Source organism: Schistocerca nitens, chromosome 1 (assembly GCF_023898315.1).
Source record: "Schistocerca nitens isolate TAMUIC-IGC-003100 chromosome 1, iqSchNite1.1, whole genome shotgun sequence".
Lineage (NCBI taxonomy): Eukaryota > Metazoa > Arthropoda > Insecta > Orthoptera > Acrididae > Schistocerca > Schistocerca nitens.
In genome coordinates this window covers 1,012,018,577-1,012,040,575 of record NC_064614.1, presented here as the reverse complement: position 1 = coordinate 1,012,040,575, position 21,999 = coordinate 1,012,018,577, and the positions used below count along the sequence as shown (strand labels likewise).

Below are 21,999 nucleotides of genomic sequence, written 5' to 3'. Positions count from 1 at the left end.
TCATGCCCGCCTGGAGTTCTGCATAATCATCAAAGCGCTGCGTTACAAGCCAGTTCTTGATCTTGGGGAAACAAGTGGAAGTCACTTGGCGCAAGATTGGGGCTGAGAGAAAATTTCCCATTTGAATGAATTAATAAGTTCTTTAGTTCAGTTTGCCATGTGAGGTTGGGCATTGTCGTGCAAAAACAAAATTTTGGATGTCAGCATTCCTTGGCGTTTGTTTTGAACAGCTCTTCTAAGGCTGTTCAAAGTTTGACAGTACTGGGTAGAATTTATGGTTGCTCCACATTCGAGAAAATCAATAAGAAGCACACCTTGCCTATCCCAAAACACTGTTGCCATCAACTTTCTTGCTGACAAGGTTTGCAAACATTTTCTTGGTTTTTGGGAGGGATCTTGTGTGCCCCCACTCCATGGCCTGTAATTTTGTCTTGCAATTGACTTGTTTCAACCAAGTCTCGTCACCGGCTATGATTCAATCCAGTAATGAATCACCATGTTTGTGGTAGGACTTGTTTCACCCAAGTCTCGTCACTGGCTACGATTCAATCCAATAATGAATCACCATATTTGTGGTAGGCCTCCAGAAATGTCAACATTTGCCCCCATTCGCTGTTCTTTATGGTGCCCTGTAAGCAGTTTGGGCACCCATTGTGCACAAAATTTGTGGTAGCCTAGCTTTTGAGTGACAATTTCAAACAACAAAGTCTGTGAAACTTGTGAAAAGAAAGTGAAAGCTCCGCTATTGAAGCGACTGATTCATGAATCGTTTCATCAACTTTAGCGACAAGATTGTCAGTCACAATGCTCAGGCGTCCACTCTTCTCACTATCATGAACGTTGGTTCGGCCAGTTTTAAACCAGATGCACCATTTCTGGACAGAACATTCACTCATTATGTTGTTTCTGTAAACTTCACACAGTTCACGATAAATTTCTATGAGTTTTAGGTTTTTTGCCAACAAAAACCGTATCACAGACAGGATCTCTCAACTGGTGGGATTTTTTATTGCAGCGCACGTTTCAAATTGGAATATCGAAAAAACCAGACATGCAGAGATGTTCCTGTTGTCATGGATGGATGCCAACTGAGCTGCCGAGCACACACATACCAAAATATACGCGATCGGCACGCACCTAGCGGCGTCAGACAGGAAAGTTCCGTACTTTCTGAATAGCACTTGTATATGAGGCCAACTCCACTGAAGAATTGTTCACTGGCTATGCTACTGGGAGGAGCTGATAAATACTAAAGAGTTAGTGGCAGAAGATAGTAGTACTTGTGTCCACTTGATTTCCACCACGTTAGTGTATAATCTAGTAGAGAAAGCTTTTTTTTTTCCTCTTTGTATTCCAGTAGGTTTGATTGTAACATCACCCCAGATTGTCATTTTCGTTAGTTGTAGCCGGATCTTGCTAACATTCATTCATATGTAACATGAATTCTAATGTTTGTAACGCTGTTTGTAATAGAGATTCTGTGATTAAGGCACAACTTGTTGAAGGCTAATTCGCAGTTTCAAATCAGCACCTTTTCTAGCTAGTAAATATGCAGTCATCTTGAGGTGAGTTTGGACCTCTGGCTTTCATCGACAGATTAAGTATTTGGGGCACAGCTTGCTCTGTGATGATGCTGTTGAAAAATTTTGAGTTGTATTGCAGATCAAAATAAGTCACAATTGTGTACTTACCATTTTTGGTCAGTTCTCCGAATCTCATGCTTGAATTCATCGTGTAATTTTCTTGTAAACTTTTATAATTGTTCTGAAGTATCAGTTTTTATGTCGTCTTACTGTAAAGTGCTCACACTTACTTGAATTAGCAATATGACTGATGAAATGCTCGCTTGAGAACTGCTTAAGTTTCTAGTAATTTGTTTGAGTGGTTTCATCATTTCTACAGTTTTTTTCAACACTTATCCAGTCTTTAAGTGGATATAATCATGATTGAACATGAGCATAAAATTAGCAAATCCTTGAGCTTTGAAAATCATTCCATCATATAAAATTTGCTATTCCAGCTGGAAATAGAAGAAATTAAATTAACAGATAGGGTTTTCATAAAAACAAAACACATGATATTTACTCTACAGATATAACATAAAATTGAAATTCATTTATATATATTTAACAATATTTAACATGTTGGGCAGTCTTGAATGATAGATATAGCAGATTGATCAAGGCATTCCCTTTGAATTTTTGCGAGCTCGGTTTGTATGACAAAGAGATGATTGAAATGGATTGCAATTTTTTTCAGTTTAACAGTAAGTTGAAGGAGCCACTCCTACGATTCCACAGCAGCTCAATCAAACTCAGACAATTGCAAAGCTTCAATTATGTTAGATCAATGATCAGAAGCAATACAATGCACTTCTTGGTGATTTATATCCTATTTTTGAAGTATCATTTCCAATTTTGTCAATATTAGATCACTTGTATGACACCCAGTCTTGACTAAAAGTTTCAAAATTGTAGACATCCTAAGAAAATGTTTTGAAGTACCAAGACAAGTCAAACTTAGTAATGAAATTGCAGAATATAGGTCAGATCATTTGACATGTCAGCTATGAAAGATATTTTTTCAAATTCTTCAAGTAAATTTTTTATTTTTCGTGCCATCTTATTGTACCTGTTATCGCACAAATACAAAATTAAAAAAAAAATTTAAAAAATTCCACGACCTTTCAACTTATTGTTTGGAAGAACAGCATTCATTACACTGCGGAAGCCAGTACCCATGACAATAAATGATAAGTTCAGGAGGGCAATCATTTCAGCAATCACACGATCCATTTGTTGAGACCTTAGGTGTGAGGAATCCCGATAATAATTTACTTGCAGACTTTGTTGCAGTGTAAATTGTTGTTTAGTGTCTTTGGCCTGAGTAAAAGAAACCTATAACAACAACACAATAAAAATAGTAAAATACCCCAAGAAATAAAATACATAAAAAGTAATATAAAAATAAAATTCCAAGTTGTTAAGTAGAGCATGTCAATAATTTGCAGCATGACCAGATAAAGCAACAGTGGTAAAAGAAATATTTCTGAACCAATTTATAAATCATGCTGCAGTTTCTCAGTAGGGTGTTAATTTGTTAATATTGGATTTTATTCCTCATATTGCATACTAGTTTTTGGTAACTTATTTAACATCATTAGTGTTTAATTGAGATCTGATGATGGTAAAGAAGTTACCGTTACCTGGAATCCAATATAGAGAATAAAATGCAATAAATAAATTAACATTCGACTGAGTAAGTGCAGTGTGATTGGTGGTATAAACTGTTACATAAGTAGCATTACTTGTCTACAGAAAAAATGAAGAAATAATTCTTATAAACATTTTTATATAAAGTGCAATAACTTTTTTTAAAGTGCTCACCTCAGATTGGATGAGGGGCAGGGACATAAAACCAGTTTTAATTTCATGCCGTGCTACCAACATACAGTGCTACCAACATACACTTGTGTTCAGCTCATTTACCACAGTGGTATGTTTATTCCGTGTCACAGGCTGTTATATGCTGACATAATTGTCACTGCATAGTAATTCAATAAACGCAACAATTGCTATGGCCACGTGTCTGCTTGCTACACACTCCACCCAACGAATTCCCATGTGCACAGCAGCAGCCTCATTGACTCAGTATGCACGCGCATCAATGACCTCGTCGTGTTGAAAGTTCTGATAAACTTCCGATATAAAAATGTTCGGAACTTCCACAGTTGCAGAAGTGGAAGCAGAGGTCTGTCACATCACTATTAGGTATCCATATCCGGCACCTACATACCAGAACATGTATCCACATTGAATTATTTTTTGTGAAATATATTACATTATGAATATGTTTGAAATTATTTGAACATAATGTACTCTTTCAAAAGTGAGTTATTTACCTTTATGAACTGTTTGCATCCATGCCATCCTAAATATAGCACCAATGACTAATCAGTTGAATCATGTCACTCATGTGGTGCCAGTGGTATGAAACACTTATTGAGCATGGATAAGAATCTTATGTTTTTTTGCAGATCTATTATTTTGATCCAGTTTATCATTGATGTAAACATGAAGATTGTTCAGTTCATTCTCTTGATGTGGCACTCGAGACAAGTTCATTATGGCTGTCAGTTTCTTCTTACCAGTACATCTTTCTCCCCAGGACCACAATGTACCCACTGAGAGGAGGACAACTAGGAAAATCCGCATTTCATTTTCAGTGCAGTCTCCCAATATCTCCCTCACCCCCCCTCCCCTTCTTCCCCCAAGGGACCCACAGCTCCCCTCCTTGGTGTCCTAATTTGCATCAGCCCGGCTATCCTCTTGACTTTGTTTTATCTTGCAGTTTTGGTTTGCTTACTTTTCCCCCTCCTTTTTGGCTTTTCTGTCTTGGTACCCTTAGGGGTTTGACCTCCATTCTAAATTTGAAATCTGTATTGTTAGCCGGATGGGGAAGAGCTCCCTCCTTAGCATCTTTGGTGTGGGTTGCTCTCCTCCTCCTCCTCCTCCTTTCCCTCTCCCTTTACCCCTTTCTCCACCAAAGCCCTTTCGCCTCCTTGCCAGGTCACAAGCTTGGTAGCCTGTCCATATGGTGGGTCTGTTACCTACTCATATGGTTGAGCCCCGACACCACATGGATCGCATTGCTGGTCGCGAGAGTCCAGGTCAGACATAAAGAAACCGAAGGGAAGTCATGTCACCGGGTCATGGTCAGCACTGACGAGGATGGGATGACATTCATAAAAGCAGAGAGGAGGAGGGAGGGAGGAGATGTTATCAGTAAGGGAATAGGTGGGACTGCAATTGCAACGGATATTACAGTCACCTACCAGAACATCAATGTCTTTCCTCTTACTCTACAATCTGTCTTGCTCTTCAAGAAATGTGCTTCAGTGATGATCACTCTTCAACATTTCTTGGTTATCGAGCATTCTGTCGGAACCGTGCCGCCACCAAGATAGCATCTGGAGAGATCTGAACTTTGGTTCACACAGTTCTCATTAGTGACTGGATCCCCATTTGTACCAACCTGGAAGCAATAGCGGTACGAGTGCGAACACCCAGCAATCACCATTTGCAATGTCTACCTCCCTCCAGGTAGGCAACTTCCTTATGTTGAACTGCCTACCTTAATACAGCAACTCCCATCCCTGCATCCCCTCCTCGGGGACTTCAATGCGCACCACCGTCTGTGGGGGAGTGCTGTTTTGATGGGTAGGAGCTTTCTAATTGACCAGCTTATTACAGACTTTGATTTGTTTCTCCTCAGTGACAGTTCCCACTCCCACTTCAGTGCTGCTCATGGCACCTTTCCTGCTATTGATTCGTGATCTTCTCCCCTGCTCTTGTGGCTTCACTACATTAGCCATCCCATGATGATCTTTGTAACAATGACCACTTTCCAGTGATTCTATCGTTCCCCTGCCATTATCAGGTAAACAGCCCCCCATGTTGAGCATTCCGCGGAGCCATTTGGCCTTTATGTATACGACTGCTGTGCACTTTGACACCTCTCTGTTGGATTGTTTTGATGCAGTCATGCAAGACATCTCTGACACTATTCTTCATACTGCTGGCACTGCTATCCCCCTATCCACAGATTGCCTTTGTTGTCTGGCCTTGTGGTGGACAAAGGACATAGCAGTCGCTATCCAGGACCACCGGTGGGCATTCCAATGATTTAAATGACACCCTTCACAGACCAACCTTATCGGTTTTAAGCATCTCCATGCTAAGGCTCGCTGCCTTATTAAGCAGAGTATAAAGGAATGCTGGGAATGCAATGGGGACATATGCCTTTTCATCCCAGGTTTGGTCCACGCTCCATAGCCTTCCGGGCTGTCAGAGGCAATCAACTGTCCATGGTCTTATCCTTCAGAGTTTACTGAACCATCAGTCCTTGCAGAACACCTAGTGACACACTTTGCAACAGCATTGGTGTCCTCTTCGTAACGTGCTACCTCTCTCTGGCAGAGACGATGAGTTGAGAAAACAGCTCTTGCAGTTTTTGGAATTGGATGGATTATATTTTTTCGAAAGTCAGATGATATGTCACCAGATTAGTACATTCAACACACCAACGTGAATAGTCATTTTGTTGCCACTTCCCCCAATGATTTTAGATATTCTGATGGAATGTTATCTACACCTTCTGCCTTATTTGTTCTTAAGTTCTCCAAAGCTCTCCTAAATTCTGATTCCAGTAATGGATCCCCTCTCTCCTCTAAACAGACTCCTGTTTCTTCTTCTGTCACATCAGACAAATCTTCCCCCTCATACAGACCTTCAGTGTAAGCTTTCTACCTATCAGCTCCCTCCTCCACATTTAATAGTGGAATTCACGTTGCACTCTTAATGCTACCACCCTTCCTTTTAATTTTGCTGAAGGTCATTCTGACTTTCCTATTTGCTGAGTCAGTCCTGCTGACAAGCATTTCTTTTTCGATGTCTTCACATTTTTCATTCAGCCATTTCGTCGTAGCTACCCTGCACTTTCCATTTATTTTATTCTTCAGTGATTTGTATTTCTGTATTCCTGAATTTCCCTGAACATTTTTGTACTTCCTTCTTTCATTGATCAACTGAAGTATTTCTTCTGTTACCAGTGGTTTCTTCTTAATTACCACCTTCGTTGTACCTATGTTTTTCTTTCCAACTTCTGTGATTGCCCTTTTTAGAGATGTCCATTCCTCTTCAACTTCACTGCCTTCAAGGGTGTCTCGTCATTCCTTCGTAATTCTATATCCCATTTCTTTGCATATTGATTCTTCCTGACTAATCTCTTAAACTTCAACCTGCTTTTCATCACTACTAAATTGTGATCGGAGTTAATATCTGCTCCTGCATAAGCCGTACAATCCAGTATCTAATTTCGGAATCTGTGCCCGATTATGATGTAGTTGAACTGAAATCTTCCCAGATCACTTGTCTTTTTTCTAAGTATATCTTGTCCTCATGAGATTCTTGAACAGAGTATTTGCTATTGCTAGCTGAAATGTATTACAGAACTCAGTCTTTCTCCTCTTGCATTCCTTGTTCCAAGCCCATATTCTCCTGTACCTTTTCTGCTACTCCTTCCCCTACAACTGCATTCCATTCTGCTGCTGTTGATATTACTCTATACTCATCCGACCAGAAATCCTTGTCTTCTTTCCATTTGACTTTACTGATCCCCACTGTATCTAGATTGAGCCTTTGCATTTCCCTTTTCAGATTTTCTGGCTTCCTTATCATGTTCAATCTTCTGACATTCCATGCACTGACTGGTATAAAGTTATCCTTCCATTGATTATTCAGTCTTTTTCTCATGGTCACCTCCCCCTTGGCAGTCCCCTCCCAGAGATCCGAATGGAAGACTATTTCAGAATCTTTCGCCACTGGAGAGATTATCATGATACTTTTTCAGTTGCAAGTCAACGCGTCCTGTGGATACACTGTATGTGTCTGTAATGCAATGGTTTCCATTGCCTTCTGCATTCTCATGCTGTTGATCATTGCTGATTCTTCTGCCTTTAGGGGAAGTTTCCCACCCCAAGGACAAAAGAGTGCCCTGAACCTCTGTCCACTCCTACACCCTCTTTGACAAGGCCGCTGGCAGAGTGAGAGTGACTTCTTATGCCAGAAGTCTTTGGCCGCCAATGTTGATTGTTAATCAAAGTTTAAGCAGTGTCCGGTTACGAACCCTGGACCAAAGAAGTTTCAGTTACTAATCAAAGACACTACCCTTAAACCACGTGATTATACTGAGTATAATTGTTGCCATAACCACTGTAACCAGCCATTACTGTCTTCTTTAATTTACTTTGAAATTTAGATGAAAACTGTTTGGGAGTAGGTGTAAAGCATTCAGTGCCAAATCTCCTCATATTGTTTAGTAACGTTTTCCTCCTGAACCATTTCCCATAAGGCACCTCATCACAATTACACGGTCAGGATTTAATATATAGACTGGCATGTTGACAGTTCCTGCCTAAAGTGACTAGAAGACGCAGAGTCAATAAGAATAGGGTGAGCACATTCAACTGAACTGTTCTGTTCTGGTGTATATAGTGAACTGGCACCACGGACGATACCAATCTTCTTTAAATAATTATGAAGTTGATCACTAACAAACTCTGTCCCATCATCAGTCCTAATAGCTTTAAGCTTATTCCTTGTCTGCCATTTCACCAGCTGTTGAAACTATGAGAACACAGAAGCAACATCACATTTGTTTTTGAGAAAGTGTACAAATATCTGTCCGAACAGACTTTGAAAGGCCCAATGGTGCCAACCGACCGCCATGGCATCCTCAGCCAATAGGTGTCATTGGATGCGGATACAGAGGGGTGCGTGGTCAACACAGCACTCTCCCAGCTGTTGTCAGTTTTTGTGACTGGAGCTGCTACTTCTGAATCAAGTAGCTTCTCAGTTGACCTCATAAGGGCTGAGTGCACCCAGCTTACAAACAGCACTAGGTAGACCCGGATGGTCACCCATCCAAGTGCTAGCCAAGCCTGTCAGTCCGTAACTTCGGTGATCTGATGGGAACCGGTGTTAAGACTGTGGCAAGGCTGTTGCTATTTATAGTTAGCTCCAACCTTTCACATACATCAGCATGAACAAATTTCCTGGGAGCACAGGCACGAGTCTGCAAACTTGATCTAAATCCCTTCCTATGCCGTCTACCATACTGACATGACTTACAGAAAAAGTTATTTAGAGCATCTGATTTTATTTCTGCGATCAAACCACAGACCACCACATCTTCAGTTTTTGAAAATTTACTTGTCACACCACCCCCATCATAACAGAGCTAAGTCAAGTGAAGAACAACTTGTTTGTTCCATATTGCCTATACAAAATGACATTTCATAACATTGCTTTTCAAATTTTACACCCCTTACCACTAGCCTCTCGCTAAAGACTTCAGTCTTGTTATTGTTTAATGTGAATTCCAAAATTGACAGCCTTTGCTCCCATTCAAAACTTCCCCCGCCCCCAAAAACCAGTTACATACATTGTATCCTCCAGTGTACTAAGTTCCCACACCACACACCATTTACTAGGTAGTCAAGTTTAACTTTACTGATCCAGCACTTTCAGCACAGAAACCTGAATTGCCTCTTAACTGAACAGGAACTCCGAACTTCTCTAGTGATTTAAGTGTTAAAAACCATTCTGGGTGTGACATCAACCACGTGATGCAGCACTATCAGCAAGCCAAACATTATCGCAATTGGTAGTCAAAATGTTCCTGATTTCTGCACTCAAAGCTTGATGTTTATGTTCTTGATTTTTTCTTGAGAATTTCATGAGTCTTTTCTTCAACTCAGCTTTATAATGACCTTCCTTATGACAATAATGGCACTCAGCATTCTACTTGTTAACAGAACAATTGCTTAAACTGCTTTATATGAATAACAGCAGCAAATGCAGTTGACATTCCTTCAATATGCGACAAACATTGCTAGTCCTTTAGAAACCTTTCTGGTAAATTATCATAAGTCTGCCTGCTTTCATCACACAAGTCCCATGCCATAACCAACAAACCACATTTTGCCCGAAGGCCATCCTGAAACTTTGGCAATCTTGTCTTATCTCCATCTGTTTCATGAAGATTTGCAAGAGACTGTGCTAATGCATCAACTTTACTATTATGCTGCACAATTGTATCGCAGAGTGACATATTATAACAAAAGAACTGTTGTTTCAGTGCTACTTTATTTATTGCAGATTGCTGCCTGTGAATTATCTTCACCTGATTCCACATACCATTTGTTGTAGCACACACCATGACAACTTGCAGCTGGTCAGATTCCATACCAGTGTAAATAAAAAGCATTGCTTGTGCATTAAGCTCGTCCCACAAGTTCTGTTCATCTTTGCCTTTAACTGTTCTTGCTTTACTCCCATCAACGGCGCCTAGCAATTTCTCAGGTCGAAAGATAATTTCCATTTGATACTCCCGTAACTGAAAATTACCTTCGTCAAATTTTTGGATACTGAAGAGCTTCATTCAATCTATCTTTTACTTATTCACTTTACAAATAAATCCTTGATGTAATTGAATGACTTCGGAAACTTGATTTACAAAAAGAAAAGAAAATGTTGTACGTGTAAATTAACATGTTTTCTGGGCCGATAACCTGTTCGACAGTCTATAATTATATTATTACAGCATATGATGAAAGAGTTTTACTTCTTGAATCAAACGAAGGCACTTAAAAACTCTAGACACACAACATTTACTGTGGTGGTGGTGGGGTAACTGTATGCAAAAGAATGAAAGGCCGTGTGCTGGTCAGAAGCAGCATAGATAGTAAAACATCAGATATACAAAGACATTATGTCTGCACAGAAGCTACACTGTGCGAGAAAGAATGATGTTTTTTGTAACTTTATTGGTGGTTTGTGGCAAAAATATTACTGTACATCATTCAGCTTTAACTGTTTACCAATCCCTTAAAGCATTGACTGTGACATGTCCTTGTAATCAATCAATTATTTTGCGTACAGTGCTTCGCAAATGTACCACTTTTGTTGATTTCGGTTCATCTTGGAATATCCAAAACAGTTGTTTATTACTTAGTTTCTGGCTCGTACAAATATATCCAGTTTTTAATTCTTTCCTGACTCACATTTTTTGAGCATTTCATTATGCTAATGGACAACAACTGAATATTCGAACAAAATCAAATCATTGATACACCTAAGGATACCTCTGTCTAACAGTAAGTTGCATGCCAGTCGTCTTCAATCACTTGCGCACAGGATCAGTTTTTTTTCCCCCCCTCCCCCTAAAAATCAATTTTAGTCATACACAAAATACATTTTTTGCAGAAGCACAACTACAAAGAAATTTTGCAAACCAATTTGCAAAAGTTTAACAGCATTCAACAGAGTTTTAAACAATAGTAATATCCCATATCAGTTTCACCATCTAGTGGTTGTTTATAAAAACATAAAGGCTACACTTGTACTTAGATTAATCCAGACAAATAAGCCGTTAATTTAGTTATTCAGAAGTGTTTAATACTACTCAACGAATCAACCTTATGTAAAAGTTTTCCATTAACATTTTAATTATGCAAATGATTGTTTTCCTGTTCCCTGCTCTGATTGTTTATTTTCTCTACTATTTAGGATAATTACAATTTTCTGCTGGCGTTAGAAGAAGAACTCCTGAAGCTAATGACAGCTGGAACCAAGATAAGTGCAGTTTATGAAGCTGGTGTGGAGTATGTAAAACGAGAAAAACCGGCTGTTCTTGATCATCTGACAAAAAATTTTGGGTATGGATTTGTTTAATTGTTTCTGAAATGGAGAGCAGCCAAATTCCATGTTTAATGTGTTAAAATGTTATTTGTAATTTTGTTTTATCATCTGTTTATCCTCCGCCCCTCAGTAATTCTCTCTTTCCATACTGACATTAAATGAAGCTATCTTAAAGGTTTATATATCTAAAAACAAAGATGATGTGACTTACCATACGAAAGCGCTGGCAGGTTGATAGATACACAAACAAACACATACATACACACAAAATTCAAGCTTTCGCAAACAATGGTTGCTTCGTCAGGAAAGAGGGAAGGAGAGGGAAAGATGAAAGGATGTGGGTTTTAAGGGAAAGGGTAAGGAGTCATTCCAATCCCGGGAGCGGAAAGACTTACTTAGGGGGAAAAAAGGACAGGTATACACTCGCGCGCGCGTGCACACACATCCATCCGCACATACACAGACACAAGCATGTCTGCATGTGTGCTCCCGGGATTGGAATGACTCCTTACCCTCTCCCTTAAAACCCACATCCTTTCATCTTTCCCTCTCCTTCCCTCTTTCCTGACGAAGCAACCATTGTTTGCGAAAGCTTGAATTTTGTGTGTATGTATGTGTTTGTTTGTGTATCTATCGACCTGCCAGCGCTTTTGTATGGTAAGTCACATCATCTTTGTTTTTAGATATATTTTTCCTTCGTGGAATGTTTCCCTCTATTATATTCATATCTCAAAGGTTTATTTTATAATGACTGAATAACATATTGAGCATCATTAAGACTTACGTGTGAGGTTTCAACCAACATACTGAGAGCTTCATAATATTGATTATGGTTTCTTTTCCCCTCCACAATCAAACTCCATAAATGAAATTTATAACAATGACAGCAACCAATTTTCAACAAAAAAATTTAATTGGAAAGATAAAATTCTACACAACAGGCGACGGGAGAACACGCACGTTAAAGGAGGTCATAATTATGCAAGCTTTCGGAGCCAGTGGCTTCTTCTTCCAGCAGAAGGGTTGAAGGGATAGGAACGGTGGGGGGGAGGGGGGGGGGGGGAATAGGAGAGGTAGATTTTGGAAAAATCACCCAGAACTGGGAGACTTACGGGATGAGAAGGAAATGCTATAAAAAGTTATTTTTAATTTCCTTCTCATTCCATCCAGTAAGTCTCCTCTGACCTGCAGCTCTGGGTGACTTTTCCAGAATCCACCCGGTTCCCTAGACCTCTCCAGTCCTTTTCCTTCACCCCTCTTCCTTCCTTTTCAACCCTTTTGGCGGAAGGAGGAGCCACTGGCTCCGAAAGCTTGCACAATTATAATCCTCTTTTACGTGTGTGTTTTGCAGTCGCTTGGTGAGTAAGTGTAATTTAGTTAGAACTTTATGATGAGAATATACTGCCCTCCCTCCCCCCTGCCCTCCCTCCCCCCTGCCCTCCCTCCCCCCTCCCCCCCTCCCCCTCCCCCTCCCCCTAACCCTCCCTCCCCCTGCCCTCCCTCCCCCTGCGCTCCCTCCCCCTGCGCTCCCTCCCCCCTGCCCTCCCTCCCCCCTGCCCTCCCTCCCCCCTGCCCTCCCTCCCCCCTGCCCTCCCTCCCCCCTGCCCTCCCTCCCCCCTGCCCTCCCTCCCGCCACCCCCTGCACTTCCGCCCCCCCTGCACTTCCACCCCCCCACACTTCCACACCCCCTGCACTTCCAATCTCCCCCTCGCCCCCCACCTGCACTCGCGGCGCCAGTGGACACCTGCCCCACCCCCTCCCCTGCCCACCCTTATCATGTCTCCACCTCTAAAATGTTGTCATAGTTTCACTGTGTTTTTATTTATTTTTTTGTTGTTCCATTTTTGACGACACTTCTTATTGTGACAGTTTAAAACTTAAAATAGTCTTCGGATGAGTTTATTTTTCCTATTGAATGTTTGTTTCAGGTTTGCCACAGGCATAGAGTTTCGGGAGAGTTCCCTTTTGATTGGCCCAAAAACAACAACAGTATTAAAGAAAGGAATGATTTTTAATGTAAATGTTGGTCTTTCTGGATTAGAGAATAAAGATGCTCAAGACAAGGAAGGAAAAGTATATGCACTCTTCATTGGAGACACAGTTCTTATAAATGATGTGAGTATTTCACCTAAATGCTTGAAATTTTGGAGCATTAACTTTCTCATTGACTTCATTGTAACTGTCATTTGCTGAAATCTTTAGAGTATATGAAAACCAGAAATGGTAATTACTTTAGAAAAATATCATAACATACTCTTGAATTGCCATTTAGATTACACTATTTGCTGCTTTTGTTAATTCATTATTACTCAAATAATTAGTTACAATTTTCGTTTCTCAAATTAATTCACAATAAAATATTATACCAACATACAAATACAGAAACATTAGTTTGTTTATATGTTCAGATTGTTTCAAATTAATTTTTGCTATCTAGTTGAACAGATTTATATGCAGTATTCTTGTTGTGCATCTAGGGCCAGCCAGCAACAGTTTTGACAGCATCAAAGAAAAAAATTAAAAATGTAGGTATATTTGTCAAAGATGAAGAAGAAGAGGAAGAGGAGGAGGAAAAAGAAGAAGATAAGAAACCTGAAATACTGGACCGTGCCCGACGCACAGCTGTACTTGATTCAAAACTTAGAGTAAGTTGCATATTTATGTCTTTCACCTATGTTGTACAGGGTGTTTCAGAAAGGACTTAACAACTTTGAAAATTTATATAAATTAATTTGTAGTATCTAAAGAGATGATTGTAGTGTCAATTTGTAGGGAAATACCTTAAGTTTTGTCTCGCGTAGTTTGCTAGTGCCAAATCACACCATAAGGAGTGCTAGCAACAGTTGCGTGGGGTGCTCGGTAAGACATCTAAGACATGGGAAATCATCAGGTTGTTCAAGCACATCTGACGACATTGTTGAGGGAGTGAGACAACGTTTTGTCAGCAGCCCTACGAAATCGACCCGGCTTGCATGTCGCTAACTGCAAATCCCACATATGTCTATTTGGCAAGTTTAACACACATAACTGTAGGATTTGGGCCAGTGAAAATCCACATCAAACATTGCAACTTGTTCATGATAGGCCCAAAACTGAATGTTTTATGTGCATTGAGCAAGAACAAAGTGTACGGCTCCTTTTTTTCCCATGAGAGAACCATCAATGGGATAGTGTACTGGGAAATGTTACAACAATTTTTGATACCACAGGTCGATGAGGGTGACCGAGAATGAAATGTTTGCTTCACCCAATGGATTGGGTATTGTGTGCCAATTGTATGGCCCCCACATTCCCCAGACCTGACTCCACTCAATTTTTTTTTTTTAAATGGGAATTCATCAAGTATATCGTGCTTGTACCTCCTGTGCTAGCTTCTCTACTTGAACTTGGGGCAAGAATTTATGCCACCGCAGAGAAAGTTACACCTTCTGTGCTACAGCAAGTTTGGGAAGAAATTGACTTCTGATGGCATGTGTGCAGGATAACCAACAGAAGCCATATACAAACGAGATCTGTATATTCCTTCAATAAATTTATATGAATTTTGAAAGCTGTAAAAATCCTTTTTGAAACCCACTGTATATGCCTCCAGTTGTTATTTCTTTTACAAACAATACATAATGCAGCACAGTGAAATTTAGTGGTATGAATAATATTGCAGAATAGTGATACCATACCAGTTTTACTTTTATGATGTTTTCGTAACAGCTTTTGTATGTTTTTCATTTAAAGTGCCAAAAGTTTTTGTTATTTAAATAAATAAGAGGTTACTTAAAAATCTGAAATGCAAATCTTATTTAAAAAAAAAAATCGTCTAAGATTTTGGAAATTATAGCATAGTCAAACTATTCAGATGAAGTGTAAAAATGACAACAGAAAGATTTAAGGATGATTGCAACATATTTGCTGATTGATGATTGTGTTTGGTGCTGATAACCTAAATATTTACCAAGTCCAGTTCTGTATAGTGTATTTTGCTACCATATTTTTGTTTTGTCTGTAATTCAGTTTCTAAAATATATCATGAACATAGAAGCTAATCAGTGACCCCAGTTGTCTGATCCTAATTGGTGTTAGTATTTTAAAAAGAAAAAGAAAGAAACTACAGTGGAGCAGAGTGCAACAGTTAGTGTCAGTCATATTTTCAATACGGGTCATTGAATCCTTAAAAATTGTCTAACATGAATACTAATTCATCATAATACTGTATAGGTAGCTTGGTCACAAAACACTATCATCACATTTGCATGTACTCCAGTCAGGCAATTCAGACTTAAATTTTATTGTCTAAATGAAGGAGGCAATGAGTTAATAAAACCATGATAAAGTCCTTGTCTTCGGTCCCAACATAGCTTATATTTTATCTGTGATTATAACAGTACCATTAAGATACTAACAGTACCAAAAAACTAAAAATTCTACATTGAAAGTGATGTTTTTAATGGGATTGCTCCATGTGTCCAAAATATTTTCGACTTTGAGAAATCTCTATTCTTCCTCCATTCTTTGCTCATTTTAGATGCTGTGGAAACCAATAAAAGTGACAGTACACTCAGAGTATATCTACACAAACACAAGGGAAATAAACTAATGTTTATTTTAATTACATGTAAATTATGCCTACAGTGGTATTTCTTATTTAACTCTTGTTAACAAAGTACCACTCTTAAGTATAAAAATTTGAGAATAAATTTGTGGAAACTGAATATTTTATCTATTTATTGTTGCAGTCTGAGCAAAGTTCAGAAGAAAAACGTAGAGAGCATCAGAAAGAACTTGCATTACAGTTGAATGAAGCGGCTAGAGCTCGTCTTGCTCAACAGTCAGGTGGCAAGGAACAGGAGAAAGTACGAAAGTCAACAGTATCTTATAAGAGCCATAGTCAGTTGCCCCGTACAGAGCCTGAAGTGAAGGAACTGAAGATTTTTGTTGGTAGGTATTCAACATACATAAACGATAGAGATAACCTGTTAATCGTCGAGGTATATTTAGTGCTGCATTAAATGCAGTTCTGATTTTTGGGGTTCCATACCTCAGTCGGTAAAAAAAAAAAAAAAAAAAAAAAAAAAAAAAAAAAAAAAAAAAAAAAACAGAATCCTTATAGGGTCACTTCATTATCCGTCTGTCTGCTGCCCGCCCACTCAGAACTCTTCTCAGGAACTGGTAGACTTATTCTGTTGAAATTTATGTAACATATTAAGGTTTATGGTCCCTTGGTGATGTAAAAAAGTGATGCTGTAGTCAGTGGAATCAAAAGTACAGCCATACATTCACACATTTTGATGCTCGCAAACTCGCTCATCAAAACTTACAGTATATGTCCTGTTGACCTGGTATAATGAAATTTGGTAAGAAGCTAGGTTCCACAGTACAACCAAAGGAAAAAATCTGAAAATTATTTATTTTTGATTATATGATATGAAAAAAAAAAAATTTGACCCTTGTCTGTCTGTCTATTCATCCATCTGTCCATTAAAAGATTGTACTGTGTTGTGGCGATATTCTATGCTAACCTGTCAATAAGTCTCCAGCCCTGCCTTTAAGTTTAGCAACATCCTGTCCCAGTACAAATAGGAAGTTAAATTTTAATCCAGGATTTTTAATGCTTTTATGTCCTTGTGGAGTTTGGGCAAGACAAACTCTTCGACTTTACATATGTCTGCTTGTGTCTGTATATGTGCGGATGGATATGTGTGTGTGTGTGTGTGTGTGTGTGTGTGTGTGTGCGAGTGTATACCTGTCCCTTTTCCCCCCTAAGGTAAGTCTTTCTGCTCCCGGGATTGGAATCACTCCTTACCCTCTCCCTTAAAACCCACATCCTTTTGTCTTTCCCTCTCCTTCCCTCTTTCCTGATGAAGCAACCGTGGGTTGCGAAAGCTTGAATTTGTGTGTGTGTGTGTGTGTGTGTGTGTGTGTGTGTGTGTGTGTGTGTTTTTGTTAGTGTCTCTATCAACATACCAACGCTCTCGTTTGGTAAGTTACATCATCTTTGTTTTTAGATATATTTTTCCCATGTGGAATGATTCCCTCTATTATATTCCTATCATTAATCTGGACTTATTATTATTATTTTTAATGTTGCTTATTGAAATTATTATTAAAAACATTTTCATTATTCAAGTAAATTTATCTATAATTGATGAATAACTTTAATTTGTTATCTCTAACACTACTAAAAAATTAATTATCTTTGTGATTGTCGCTTTTGAATGTCTTGAAAATAAAAATGATATATTTTCCTTTCAAAACTACTTGCATTAATAGCTTTAATGGGGTTCTATCCTTTCCAGTAAATGAATGTTCGTAACACAAATTTTATTTTTACTTCTTTCCTTATTTACTTTACTTCAATAAATTCAATACGAGTTTGAAGTTTTAGTGTGAATGTGTGACTCAAAACTAATCGCACATGAAACCGAAATAGCAGAGACAAAAAAATTAAAAACAAAAAATTTACATGTCGCCACCCCACTTGTATCCTGAATTAAAAATTCTTCAGGTGTTGGCTCATATGTTCTCACTAACAGTCTCTATTTGAAATGTCATTCTTCACTCTAATAAACAATGGTATGTTGTCAGCTTTTGTGTTTGTTGGTTCCACCAGGGTGCTAAACTGTCCACACTATTTGCAGTCACACATTTGCAGGCAACAGTAGCTGTATTACCTCAACACATATGCTGTCTAAATTCTGACTCCTAGCTATTATCAATCACTGATTGAGACCCTTGCTAAACAGAACATACCCCATATATGTTATACCAGAAACCGAGTAGTGCGTATTAAAATCTCAAAACACACCAACCACAAAATCATCACAAACATTCAATTACTTTAGAGCCTCAAAAACCTCCAAATACAGCCACAACAATTTTCATTGTCTTGTGCACACCAAGATAACCATGAATTGCAACTAATAGTCCAGTTCTGTGACTTGACTAGGACTCCTTTACATACCTAACTTTTTGAAACAGAGAACACAGCTTCTACAGTTTGTGCATGAACATTTGCTCAGCATGACAGCCCATCACTTATTACTTCTGTGACCACTAACGATGAATATTACGCTGGTCACAGCAACAACTATCACATCTACCACATAAAATATTTTAACTAAATTTTTCAAAAACTTTTGACCAGAAAATCTAAAATTTACTGCCGTCAACCTATCCTGATTGTCTCTTACGGAACAAAATCTATTATAGGCACACACAGCTAAACTCGTATTCAATAACCGATCACACCAACAAAGTGATCAAAATTCCCCACAGCATCTAATTCTATATCTTAAATCAAACCAGCTCATCAACGATATTCCAAACAAATTAAGTTCTAGAACTCGGCTACATCAGCAATCATCTGTCTTACCCAGGCAACTGTTATGCACAATATCTAAATGGGACTTTCCTCTTCGCCATCTGATATTGACTATCTAACCCATACTAATCATAGGGGAACAACTTTTTGACGCTCATATTTAGACTCCATTGCTTTTAACAATTAAATACTTATTCTTCAGCTGCTGTTGCTACTAGATGAGATGGGATCTATGGCGCGGTTAGCTGTTGGTTTCTGCTGCTGGCGCATGGAGAGTCCTTGCTGCAACTTGCTCGTACTTTAAAGTGCAACCATTTGCTACCTTTTCTACATCATATTGACATGTAGTGGCAATAGTTTTGAACATTTGTAAAGTAAAAACAAATCTTAAAGGTTTTAACATCTCTCCAGCCACTAAATTAATATGTTGAAACGATAAAAAATCCGTGACGACACTTACAATCTTTTGTCCCGTCACAAGCTCTTTTTTTCAGGAATGGGTAGACATATCAAGTTGAAATTTATGTTGCTCTCTAAGGTTGTCTTCCCTTGCTTGGCAGTATAATAAACATTAGCTTCTAAGTCAATGTAATCAAAAGATATGGTCATTTGTGTTCCATACTTTGAGACTTGCAAACTCACTCATAAAAACCTACAGGGTACTTGACGTAGAATCATGTAATTTGGCAAGGAAAAAATTTTCATAGTGCAAGCAAAGGGAAAAAAATAGAAAATTATTAATTTGTAATTATATCGGACAAAATAATTTTTCTTCTGTCATTTGTTATCAGACTTAGAGCTTGAAATTAAAACACCCTCGAAAATCTTGCAATCCATGGGACCAGTATCTTGACAGTATCAGTATTGATAACAGGCAAAGATCTTTGAAATCCTAAAATGGATGAACACATTGTCAATGCTGGCCATGGCGTACCAAACCACACGTGAATCACATGTCCAGACAGTGGGCGAACCAAACCTCGGCCTGTCCCAGGTTTGCTTGGTTCTACTCGGAAGTACCCGGTATAGAGCAATATTTTATTTAGTATTGCAGTGCCACTTTTCTCAGTCAACACAGCTGTTTTCAATTTGGCAGAAACATGGTGTCAGCATTTGTGCCCTTTGCTGTTTGTTTGTCGTTTAATGGACGTTCACAGACCCAGTAGGAAATCGTATAAAGAGAGGCAGTCTAGTGATCTATTGTCAACAACCTTTAAAAATGAATGTGGATGACTGAAGACAGGGACAAGGATTCTCAATATCTTATCATGCAGTTGCATGATTGACTTGTACTACAATTTTGCTATGAACCTATAACACCATATAGAAGGAATTAAGACATTTGACAACGAAAGAGCAAAAAAATTACAATTGACAGAATTGGTTTGATGTTCTGTATGTCAAGAAGTACTTTGTGCTAATTTTTCAGACATGGAGCACCTAAAGAAAATGAATTGAATTTCTGCAAAAAAGTTGCATGCGTTATTCCACTGTCTCGTTGCAACAGTTCTTGTTGGAATAGAATGGAGACTTCATATATCACTGCAATGTATGTTGATTAAGTTGTGTGGCATGCTTGGAAAGATTTCTCGATTTAAATCCCACTATTGTTGAGTTATGAGGGGAAAAAAGTACTGCGGGAAGGAAAATTAAAACATCTGGAATGGGCTGCAGGTCTCACATTTTAGCTGAACTTGAGTGCACCCTAAGACACTGCATTGTGAGAAAAAACTTATTTCAGTTTTTTTTTTTTAAAAAAAAGGTCTTAGAGAAGGAACAAACTCTGGTCAGAAACGTCCATTCCCTTAAGCTGACAGGCATTAAAGTCCGTTCCCGGTAGCTGAGTGGTCAGTGCGACAGAATGTCAATCCTAAGGGCCCGGGTTCGATTCCCGGCTGGGCCGGAGATTTTCTCCGCTCAGGGACTGGGTGTTGGGATGTCCTGATCATCATCATTTCATCCCCATTGACGCGCAAGTCGGCGAAGTGGCGTCAAATCGAAAGACTTGCACCGGGCGAATGGTCTACCCGACGGAAGGCCCTAGTCACACAACGTTTTATTTTTTACAGGCATTAAAGAAAACACGGCTTTTGTAGTATTCTGTGTGGCCTTGAAAGAATTACGAGGACAGTTTTTGGAACATTTTTGAGGACACTGCGACCTTATATATGTTTTCGGGGCTGTTTGTCATTTCAATTGAAATCTCCCCTGCATGTCTGCAGATGTAACTGATGGATCTGCAGTGTAATTTCCGTTTTAAAGACAAAACCTTTTGTGTTAAAACTGTCCAGGATGTCTACATTGTTTTCTTCAGGGGCGTTTCTACATCTCCAGAATGAATTTGCAATTGTGATAAAACATTTTGATCAGCATATATGTGTAAAAGGTATTTTTCCAGTTATGAAACCAAATAAGTCACAATTACGTGGTAGCCAGAGGCCAAAATCACCTGCATATGTCTGTATGCTGATACTTTGTACCAGGTAAAAATTACGTTTTCAGCATGAAAAATAATTAAGTTACTCTGCAAATTTGTTTCGTTTGTTATCTATTTTGTTGAGACATGTGAAATGTGAAATTAAGTCGTATGCAGTATGACCGCATTGCCATTTAAATACTTTGCATTAGCAGTTTACCACCCTTCCCCCTGACATCGTGGCATGGCGATGTGGAAAATGTACAATCTGCTTGAACACTGTGGTGTGCAGGCCAGGACATAGATTGCGATCTGAATTCCTGGCCACCCCTGTTCCGTGTAGATAATTAAGTTTGTTCGGAACCCACAGTTCACAAGTCCTACTCACACCTGGACCATTTTTGAATTATTGCCTCGAACACCCTTGTAGTTTGTTTAGAGATACATTACATAAAAAAAAACTGCAGGAGTTATTAGTGAGTTTTATTCGGATATGTTTACTACAAGAAATAGGTCAGTATAGCAAAGGGTTATCTGTAGCAAACAAAAAGAACGTTGATGGTTATACTGAATAGAAGTCTGATAGATATTATAATAAAAGCCAACCAAAGAAGCAATTAGCAAAGAAATTGATAATATTAATGAACTCTTAATATATATCACAGGAAATGAGAATTCTATTATAATGGAAGATGGGACTGCAGTTGTTGAGGATAGGGAAGTTAGTTAGTTCTTCAGTGAAAACAAAGGGGAGAAATGTCAATAGAATTATATGCATTACATTAGTTAGTTATTGTGAATACACATTTCGAGAACCTCTTGAGGGGGAAATATACATAGACAGTCTTGGAATACCTTGGTTGAACATGGGGCAAAAGAAATAATGCCACTTCGATGAGTTGTTGATGTGGAAAATAATTGGAGCAGCTTTAAGAGGTGCTGTAAATGAAGCAGGAAAAGGTACTAGGAATGAAATGGCAGAAAAGAGGTAGTCATGGATAACAGA

General features: G+C 38.8%; 1 protein-coding gene and 1 pseudogene across 2 annotated transcripts in view; one reads left to right on the top strand and one right to left on the bottom strand.

Annotated features, from left to right (window-relative positions):
* Nucleotides 1-21,999, top strand: part of LOC126195743 (FACT complex subunit spt16) — a 136,945-nt gene that overhangs the window by 39,410 nt on the left and 75,536 nt on the right. For both annotated transcript variants that reach the window (XM_049934373.1, XM_049934380.1), the window contains exons 7-10: nt 11,130-11,278; nt 13,191-13,377; nt 13,740-13,907; nt 15,993-16,194. In XM_049934373.1, coding sequence (XP_049790330.1) covers nt 11,130-11,278; nt 13,191-13,377; nt 13,740-13,907; nt 15,993-16,194 — 706 coding nt within the window. The remainder of the gene's footprint in view (nt 1-11,129; nt 11,279-13,190; nt 13,378-13,739; nt 13,908-15,992; nt 16,195-21,999) is intronic.
* LOC126212195 (5S ribosomal RNA) lies at nt 8,447-8,565 on the bottom strand (annotated as a pseudogene).